At 34.9% G+C, this 10517-nt stretch overlaps 1 protein-coding gene across 4 annotated transcripts in view; it reads right to left on the bottom strand.

Moving 5' to 3' along the window:
* The window catches only part of LOC109541567 (protein couch potato), a 408542-nt gene that overhangs the window by 80964 nt on the left and 317061 nt on the right, over window positions 1–10517 (bottom strand). Inside the window, exon 1 of one of the 4 annotated variants that reach the window (XM_048661260.1) lies at window positions 4377–4618. The exons of the other annotated variants lie outside the window; for them this stretch is intronic. Within the exon in view, the coding sequence (XP_048517217.1) occupies window positions 4377–4409 (33 nt within the window). The 5' untranslated portion in view covers window positions 4410–4618. Of the gene's footprint in view, window positions 1–4376; window positions 4619–10517 lie in introns of those variants that run through there. 4 annotated transcript variants of the gene reach the window in all.

Here is a 10517-nt window from a genome sequence, read left to right as displayed (position 1 = left end):
CGCCTTTGAAAATGTCCACCGCAGTTGTGGACGAAACGTCAGGAAGAAATTCCGATAGACCACGGCTTCAAAGCCCGAAAAACATTCCTAAATGTAGTATTTACAATTTTTCTAAAAAGATTCAAAATAATTAATGCTTTCAGCGAATAAGAGCCAGTAATTCAAAAATGAAATACCTTTTAAATATTCCACTTCCTTTAAATTTTCAATCCTAAATTATTTGGTAATTATAGTTCCTTAGAGCTCATTCTAATAAATGGGATAGCAAGTGCTAGGGAATGGTGATCTACAGCTTGGAAAAGCTTTATCACTAACTAGCACTGACACATAATCAACTACCCTACAAGCACAATAAATGAAACTAGTTGCGGTTGTTGTGTGTTAGATTCCAAGTTTGACTAGTTGTGTGGATATACATATACACGAACGCTGTTTAGCCGACTATTAATACTTCTTGGTTCTTGCTGCTGTCCTTAACTGATGAGCCAATGATTAGTCTATCTAATAATCGGACCCAAACATTTGCGCCGAACCGTAGGCTCTACGGTATTGATGATCCTCAAAGATTTCACTCTACAAGCCATAGCCAATATGTTACCGAATATAATACTTAGGCGAATCTACTTAAGAAGGCTCTTCGCAAGTGAAAGTAGTTTTCAGCATATTTGCCTCTCGGATTTCGATAGTCTCCAATAAACACTGAGAAATTTGGAAAAAACTTTATCAAAAGGACGGCAACAATGTTTTTCTGGTTTTGATTTATTTTCCTGACTGCGTGTAATTGTTATCATATTCTTATCTTTCCTGGGTCTCAGTAAAAGTCTGAAGTAAAAAGAATATCGCTTATTTCAATACGTTTCGGCGAGACAGCAGCGCCATAATCAGATTTAAAATCTACACAAATAACAAACACCAATTCACAATTAAAACATGTTGTATAAAAACTACAATTTAAAAAGTGTTAAAATATTCGTCAGTTCTTGAGGGAAAAAATCCTTCCTTTAGGGAGAGCACAATATTTGAAAAACTCACCTCATAATTGATAAACATTACGTTCTTTTAGGTTTTTGCCTTCTTGAAACCTTAAATTTGTCTGAATTAATTTCTACATTTGCGAGAATTTTCTACATCTACACACTTTGACTGACACCCAGGAAAGATAAGAATATAATGTTTTTCAAGGTAATCTGTCTAATTAACATTACGGAAATACCTGTTGCTTCGTAATTATTAAAAACTCCGGTAACCATAAAATTATACACCAAGTCACAATAAAATAGTCAAGAATAAATGGTAAATTAAACAGGATTCGTTTATTGTGGAACGTACTTTTCTGAAATGTCAAATATTCTCCTCATCACCTCCAATTTATGTTTACAAGTAAACATAAATTTGAGTCATTAACTCGAAACAAATTACTACCTGTGTAATCTTCTTATTATCCATTATTATCGGGCAGCTTCTCGTATTCGACTAATTAACTCCTGCTCAATTTGTACCGGTGCTCAGTAATCCATTGGTTTAATGTGTCCTTGTGCTGTGGTAGGACTGTGGCTCTTCCTCGGTATTTATTTGGTGCTTGAAAAAGTGTCAGTTATTGTGCTCTGAGTACCCCTCGAAGGCTCTGATGCAATTATGTCCAATGGTTGCTCCTTTGTGTCTGGAACCCGAACATTTATGGTCGTCCACTTTTTTCCTGGAGACAATCTCCAGTCTCTCTCGCTCTTTGCTGGCGGGAGTTCTTACAGCCTCTGCTATCTTACTGTGGGATTTCTCAAGAACTTAACGCATATCCGCAAATTCGTGAAAGAAGCATAAGTTTGACAAATGCTTGTTATTATTGACAAAGACTATCTACCTGTAACTATCTGTTAGTGGCGAAAAACATCATTGCCGCTCTGTAACTATCTGTTAATGGCGAAAAACATCATTGCCGCTATGACTTTTCATCAAAAAATTGTCGACGAAAACTTTCTGAATATAAGAACTTTTCGTAATTTGAAGCAAAGATAGTAATTTTGCTTTTTGAATGCTTAAGTATTTCAATATGCTACCAATAAAACATGAAACGATTTCAAAAGAATGCTTAATAACGAAGTTGAAATTCGATTTTAAACTGTTAATATCTGCTAGAAATTATCGAAAAAATGTCCAATATTTTTCTCGTCCTCTATAAGTGAGCCCCTATTACCTATTAAAAAGAATGACGCAAATTTTGAATCACCCTGTATATGTGTTCTCCATAGAAAATGTTCAGGTTTCCTTAACTTTCTTCAGATTTGAGCAATTTCGGTCATTTTAATATAAAAACTAAGATTTCCACTGATTTAATAACGAACCTTAATATCATTTATTTGCAACTTTTTGCACCCCATATTGAAGCGCACGTTCTATGAAAGTGGCATTTTTTGAAAAGGATTGATATTAGAAAGCTCCTAGTTGATTATTTCATAAGGGACACAATTAGTGGAGTCTGTGTCTCATAGCAAGTTTATTAACTGTTATTACGAATTACATATTAACCACAAGAAGGCACTTCTACGAAAAAAACCGCGAATATACCATATTTTTTATATGCAATAAAACGACAAAATTGGTTTAAACAACGTAGTTAGGTGTCTTGTATAATAAGAAATGATCCAAGTTCTAGTTAACTAGAAACGCTGAAAAGTTGATAACTGTGTAAATCGACGAATTAGAAATTTACAGCATAATTTTAGTTTATGTTGTGCCTGTTAATGTATACAAATAAAACGCTACCAAAAATTTAGTTGAAAAGCGATTTTACAGTTGTGGTTATCAGACCCAGCAGTGTGATGCATACGGTGCGGAACCTGAAGCATTAGTAACAAAAATATGTTATAAGAAACTGACATGGGAATTGAGGAAAACTGTATATGCATCTTAACCGAATTACTTCCGACAGAACCAAGCCGAAAACAGTACAAAATAACACATCTAACAGAAAAATATCTGAAGGCGACCACCAAAAAGATAGCAAAACAACTGGGTAAAAAACTTCGCAAGCGCTGCTATTTCAAAAAATTGGAACTAAACTGACCATACATGGAGAACGCAGGTTGACAATTGTGAGAAACATCAGATTTACATAAGCAGTTGGGAAATTACCAGAATTTGCGAAACTATTGTGAAGTCATTAACTGAATGTTATTATCCGAATGGGTCTAAAATTTGAACAATATTAGAGGCTGTAAGACCTACAACAAGTAAGCCTTATTGCCTACTTTGTATTATTCGTACTTCAATACTTTCTCGCAAACAACACAATGCTTTTATGATTCTTGGTGTTATAATTCTAAGCGATATATTGAGTTCTCAAAGAAATCTCGTGTTCTACAAGCCTCCTAGGTTTAGTCCCAAAAATTAAATGCTCTCTAAGAGGTAAATCTTACTTGGTCAGTAACAACTATTTGGCTGTTCTAAAACATCCACATGTCATTACAATCGCAGAAATCGCAAAACACTTCTATAGCAAATACTATATAGGGGTGATACGAGTTTAGTCGCTGCTTGTGAGACAATCTTCAAACTGCTTTCTCGCATACGACAGTTTCATCATATTTCCCACACAGATGTCAGAATTTCCAGCTGTGCCAAACAGAATTACTTTTATCTGCCTGTTAACTCCGTGAAATAATTCGGGACGCAAATAATCTTCCGTCAAAATATGTTGCAAAGGATTTTTTTCAATAAAGTTAATTCCGAATTATTTCTATTGTGATGAAGACATATGATTATATTTTGACAAATTAGATATTTTGAGGGAAAGCTAGATAAGCTATATCACTGAGAGGATAGTTTGGCATTTCATCGTCTGTACCTAAATACTTTAAAACTTACAAGCGCGATTATCTTAAAAATGATTGATTTTGGAAACGCTTACAAATTGTTCCCGTTTTTAAATTTCTGAATAATTTGTTTCTTTGAATTCCTGCCAATAAAAAAGTCAAAAAGTTTTGGCATGTACACCCATACCAGTTCTACGGAAAGGGACATTATTGAACAGCAAAAGTATGACAGAAACACACAGTATGACAGAAAAAGTACAAAGCATTCTTAGATTCTTCCCGCCTTGTTTCCACTGGTACCCACATCCTAATTTTGTTTCATGTGGCATTTCTCACAGTTTTAGATGAAAATGATATAGTTTCCTGTGTTGGATATTTGTTTGAAATATGAAATAATCGTCAATACTAGTTCAAGTGTCATTTCCGAAGTTTTTAGTGTATTCGATAGAAAAATTTCAATTTTTTTCCAGTGAGGACATGATCATAATTAGGTCTCAAAAAATTACAAATGCTATTTTGACACCATACAAATTAGATTTTTTTAAAATTTGATTAGTGAGTTTTTACCTCGTCTTCATTACTCGAGTCTACACTATCCATGTCAGCCAAGTGTGGAACAACGGCTGAATAAAATAATACTCAAGCCAATGTTGTAACACACAGAAAGTACTGTCCCGGATCCGGAAACCGGCAATTCGCGAGAACGTAGTGCGCGACTAACTCCGGTATTACCGCGAACATACAAAACAAGAACGCTGAAGGGTGAACCGGAGTAAACTAAAGAGATCGGAGTCAACCTGCCGTGCCGTTGGAGGGTATTGTTTTAAGGGCTCGTCTTGCGCGGTTGCCAGTTTGTCGGAAAGGGGACACACGCTTTATCTACCTGAAATATTTACGTGCCATTATTCGCCTGTGAACTATTGCGTATCGATCCAATACCGTCAATTGGTCTAATCATTAATAATTTGTATCGCCCGAAATAAACCAAGTTACCAAAGCAACCACTAAGGTTATACGCTGTTTCTATGTGGACTAATAATGTCGTGATTTTCGACGAGTAGCTTATTTCCTTCACGTTTTATAGTCCAGATCCAGGGAGTTAAGAGCAAATCATCCACTTGGCCTTTCTACTAAGAAATATATCTGTCACAAGACCAATAGCAACACTACTAATCTAGTTGCGGCTAATTAAAGCTAACCTATAATTTTTACGGCACAGATTGATATTTGCCACTTAGATTTTAATGTAAAGCGGCTAACTTAAATTATTCACCATCGTCAAATGCTCTGATAATCAGAAAATTATGATAGCTCTTTGAATGTCGAACAGATTAAAGAGTAACTGAAGAGTATTTTAAATAGTTTCAGCCCATGCTATGTTTAAATAGCTCAATCAATACCTATAAATGAAATTTGGGAAAATTGAAAACTTTGCCAATTTTTTGTCGTTTTAGCATATTTTAGTTTTTCAATATTTTTATTTGTATTCTCTTCTTCTAAGAACAATGCCACTTGCAATAAAAAATGGAGGATACGGTTTATTAATATTATAATACTAATATAGGTATCATAAACATACGAGTAAGCCCAACTACTATGTTTAATTGAAATCAAAGCAAATCTAGTTCAATTATAACACTGTTGAGTTAGTTAGTAAGCAATTTTGTTCACAATTGAGCAAATTAAAGCGAATGTTACGTTTTCTCATCGTTTTTAGTTTGAACGTGGCACTCCTTCACTTTAACTAAATCAACCAAAAATGAAACTGACAACATGTTGTGGCTAAAAATAAAAAACGTAGGAAATGAATTTTCGTTAAAAGCTGATCCATCTTTATTCTCAAAAAACATTTTGACGATATAACTGCACCCTATTTAATAAATATATTAGACTTTTTGCTTTTACTGTTACTAGGTCATCAGATTTTGGATTGCCAATATGTGACTGAGAGAATGGTCATGATCAAAAGCCGATTCGGTCAACACAATATGAATATCATTGACCGGAAAATGTGAGAAAAGACTTTCACATAGAAGATCTGCAGGAAACCGTGAATCAACTCCCTAATAACGAACTTCTAATCATATTGGGACATTTCAATGCCCATATTGGCAACCAATAAATCCACGGCATAAACAGAAATGTAACTGCATTGCTCGAAAATGGGAAGCTCCTAGTGAATTTCGATACCAGCAAAGATATGCGCATATACAACACATTCGCCAACCATAAGGATCAGTACAAATACACATTTAGCAACACATGGGGAGGAAAATAAATGATAGATTACCTGCTAACACACACAAGGATTCACCCACGAAACATAATCGGTCAGATCCCTCACTTCAGCAGATGTTGGCAGCGACCACAACTTAGTCCTGAGTAAAATAAGAATAGAAAACAGGACACGCAGACATGAGATCAACACTAACTGAACAACAAAAATAACAGCAAGATAACTTGATAAAATATTTTTAAGAGAAAAGGTTCTCAGCTGCGATGGCCGAAAACAAAATAATGGAAAATGATAACAGAGAAGAAAGTTGGAATAAACTAAAGTAAAACATAATAAACTCAGCGACTGACGCATGGGGGGAAAGAGAAGTCAAACCAGCAACAAAAACACTGTGGATTTTCGAAAAATAATAAGCGAAAAAAAAGGGTTCCTTCAAGACAGATCTGAATAAACACACCGTGTGAGAGAATCCGTATCTATACGCACGCTTTAGTTAAAAGCTTATAATCAGAACAATTGGAAAAGTACGCAAAAGAAATGGAACTTGACTTTTATAGATTGCAAAAGAAAATATGGCGAATGATTGAGTAGAGGGCAAAAAACCGAAATGAGAGAAATTATGGAACTAAAACATTTAGAAGAACAAACAAAGATACTAATAACTACAATGACTACAACTACTTGAAATCATGGTATACCCAAGTAAAGAACAAATCCAAATCCAAATACTATCAATAACGACAAATGTAGAGACACAAATTCAACAAGCGTAAATAGAAGAAATGGTACAAAAATTGGGAACAGGAAAGTAGCGGGAACAGTTGGAATACAGCATAAGCTTTTAAAGATTTGAATACCGGCTTTAGTAGAAGAACTAACAGTAGGTACTTATAGAACAAGTTATAAAACACCACAATATACCACAAGAATGGAGATCAAGTATCGTCCTGTTACTGTTTAAGAAATGCGAAAAAGAAGATAGGTACAGATATATAATTATCATGGAATTAACCTACTTAACACAACGCTAAAACTGATGAACAAAAGGGACTCAGAATCGGAAGCTCGAAGCTAATAAGATAATTAAAATAAAACTGTCTAAAGTTTAATGAACTGGCCTATGTATGCTTTATAGCCCTAGAAAAAGCGTTCGATCGAGTAAAACTCTGAGACGTGATTCACCTCAATTCGTGAGCTCAACCATGGGGATCTCGATAAACATATAAGATACGCGATGGTTAAATTGGGGTAGTTGCTCAATCTAGAATTTATCAAAATGCTTTTTAAAAGTTTCAAAAGTGTCTGCTACTTCCGGAGACATCCGGAAAACAGAAAAGGTAATGAAATCTTGAAAAAAGTTTTGAGTAACTTTGAAAAACGTGATGCGGCAATTGTCAAATCAGATGAATATGCTCATATAACGTGTAAGGTGATTATTAATGTGAAATGTTCCTGATCGACGTTGCAACTGCTCTCTGAATACCTAATTCCACAAATTGAGTATGAACAATGTAACAGTGAGCCCCAAATCGTACCTACGCTTGGTGAACACAGGTTGATTTGCAAGTTTTGCTGTGAAAGTAAGAGGTGTTTAGACATGGTTTCCGTTCTATACGACTAGCCATATGCCCGGAACTTGCTTAGTAATTTTGAAGCTATATAGTTTATGCAGTAACTTATTAGCAGTTAATTCTGGTCTTATTTGCGCGACATACAGAGGAATAATCTAACGGTTATTTAGCTTATATTTCATAGTTCACACCGTCTACACCCTACTCATTGCAGACAACGTCGTCAATGTTAGCTTTTCATTTAATTAGATGCCGTTGGCTACGTGGATTTCTTACTCTGACTTGTGTTCCATCTGGTTTTTGCAAATTCTGAGTTGTAAAATGTATGTGCTATTAAAATTCTGATTACAGTTGCAGGTCTCTATGGCATGTTTCTAGCAGCCAGGTATTTTTAAATATGCGTATCATCAGAATTATTAGCATGCCTTTAAGCTGCAGAATCAAAAGAGCAGCTTCAAAATTTATTATTTAGGTAGGCCAGATATGTGTTTAGGAAACAGATGGACATGGTAGCACAATATTCCCCCCTGTGATGCATAAAGGAGTCTATATTCATTGAAATAGCTATAAACATGTGTTACGTGCCTTTTTGCTTTCATGGACATGATGGACTAAATGCCAATATTGACTTCAAACTATAGTTGTGTTTGCATACTGAATCAGATCTATTGGATGATAATAACTGATGATACTCGCAGTTTTGCTATTAGATGGAATTGTGGTTAGAATCAGAGAAGTTTCAATTTTTCGATCCTTGCATCAAACTGCATTATTTCATAGGAAATAATATTTTGAATAAGAAAACCTATATATTCGGAAATAACTTTTGCAGCTCAATCTATGTAGTTTTCTTAAAATCTGTAAGTAACTCTAAATAAAAAAATATCAGATAACTATTTTATCCCATTATTCATGCGTGTAATTTGACACCAAAAAGAAAGAAAATAACATTTAGAAAGTCTTTAGAAATTAACTAGTACCATTCTTCTAAAGCGCCTATTCTTCAAACACTCCATATTGAATCGTCACCCCCTTTTTAATAATAATTGTCATTAAGCGATTACTTATTAGCTACGGCCAATGAGACTGTACCCCAAGAACTTCAAGAGGCTAATTAGCATGTACTCGTCTATCAACACAACAGCATCACATAAATAAGCTTCAGATATTCGATATTGTTTGTACCTATTTTGTGATTAAAGGGTATCCAAGCGAACCACGCGCTCTTCTGCTTAAGGGGCTCCTGCCAATAAAAAACTTTTGTCTGTATGCCTCAAGCACCTAGATGATCCGGTACCTTTTAATTGGTTCATTATTTAACTTTCTATAGGCAACTTTTGAGTTTGAAGTAACAATAACTAGTTTTGTAACATTCCGTTTCTACATTGCGTCTTAATGAACGCATTTTGCAACTAAAGAGATGTTTACAAATATATTGAATGAATAAAATATTTTAAAAATGAAAGAATAATCTCCACTAAAAAGAGTTTATTAGAGAACATCCTTAATAGACTTCTGGTCATTCAACATAGAAATTAGTTACTTTATTCCTTAACAGGACGAGGATCCGATTACGTTCAGGGAACGCTTTTATTTCTACGCAATTGGAGAACTAGATTTGCTAAGGGAATTTAAACATGCACAATACCATAGTGAAATGCTATGGTTGGTGCCAAACGATACTTAGTGCCTCGGTTCTATCACACAACCAATTAAAGTACACGGACATTCTGGCAAGCCGAAGCGAAAAACGAAAAACGATAGAAAAAGGACAAAACGGCATATCCCGACTTGCGCCAAAGTTATCCGTCGAACTATTCAACTTAGCAGCAGTTAGTAAGTAAGCTGGATACAAATCCGAAATATACTATAAAACAAATAATAACTATAAGGGTTACTATACCCTACTTAAATGACTTAATTCACGTATTTCTGACATACACCACCCACACTCCAACCTAGAACAAAACATACTGACCAAAGCAAGTCTTTACAAATACTCAGTTATTGTGGGCGACTTTAACTTCAACAAAAACAAAACAAAAGAACTGAAAAGATTTTTACTTAACAAGCACCATTAATAACATAAGCCTAACTAACGAACTTGGATCAGACCATCTGGCTATAACGTTTAACATAGACTTAAAACATACGCAACCTACCCTCAGTACACCGAATCAAGAAAAAAAGCTAAACTTAACTAAGAGTGACATAGACAAAGTAAAACATCACAAACATAACTACATACAATCGCAAGCACAGACCATCTCTATTGAATCCATGCAACAACAACTTTCACTAGCGATAGGAAAATTCACCCCTGAAATAAAAAATGTTTTCTACCGACACACCCTACCCAAATTCGTACCGAGACTCATAAAACAAAAGAGAGAACTTTACAGACTACACACTTACACCCAAAATAACGACCTAAAAAAGACACTGAACCAACTGAACAGGAACATTAAAATTCTGATTGGACAATACCGACAAGACAAATGGTTAGAAACATGTAAGGCAATAGAAAAATAATACAAGGGCAAAACATATTGGCAAAAAATAAAGAAATTAGCACAATACAAGAAAACTAACACTACTGACACAATTGACGAAAACGGAATAGAACGTTACACAGACAAAGAGAAAGCTGACGCATTCGCCGGACACTATCAAAAGGCCTTCAGCATATCGACAAACCCTAACTTCGACAGTGACAACTGGAACATGATCAATGACTGGTACTTGAACTACTTTAACAACTCACCAAACTATACTTACAAACTAATCACATACACAGAGTACGATGAAGCCCTATCACATATCAAAAACACAGCACCGGGAAAAAACAAAATAAAGGCAAAACTCCTGAAAAGCTTAACCCAAGAAACCCACAAACTCATC

Source organism: Dendroctonus ponderosae, unplaced genomic scaffold (genome assembly GCF_020466585.1).
Source record: "Dendroctonus ponderosae isolate FM_Combo_2020 unplaced genomic scaffold, Dpon_F_20191213v2 Dpon_F_20191213_1, whole genome shotgun sequence".
Taxonomy (NCBI): Eukaryota; Metazoa; Arthropoda; class Insecta; order Coleoptera; family Curculionidae; genus Dendroctonus; species Dendroctonus ponderosae.
This window is presented reverse-complemented; position numbering and strand designations above follow the sequence as displayed.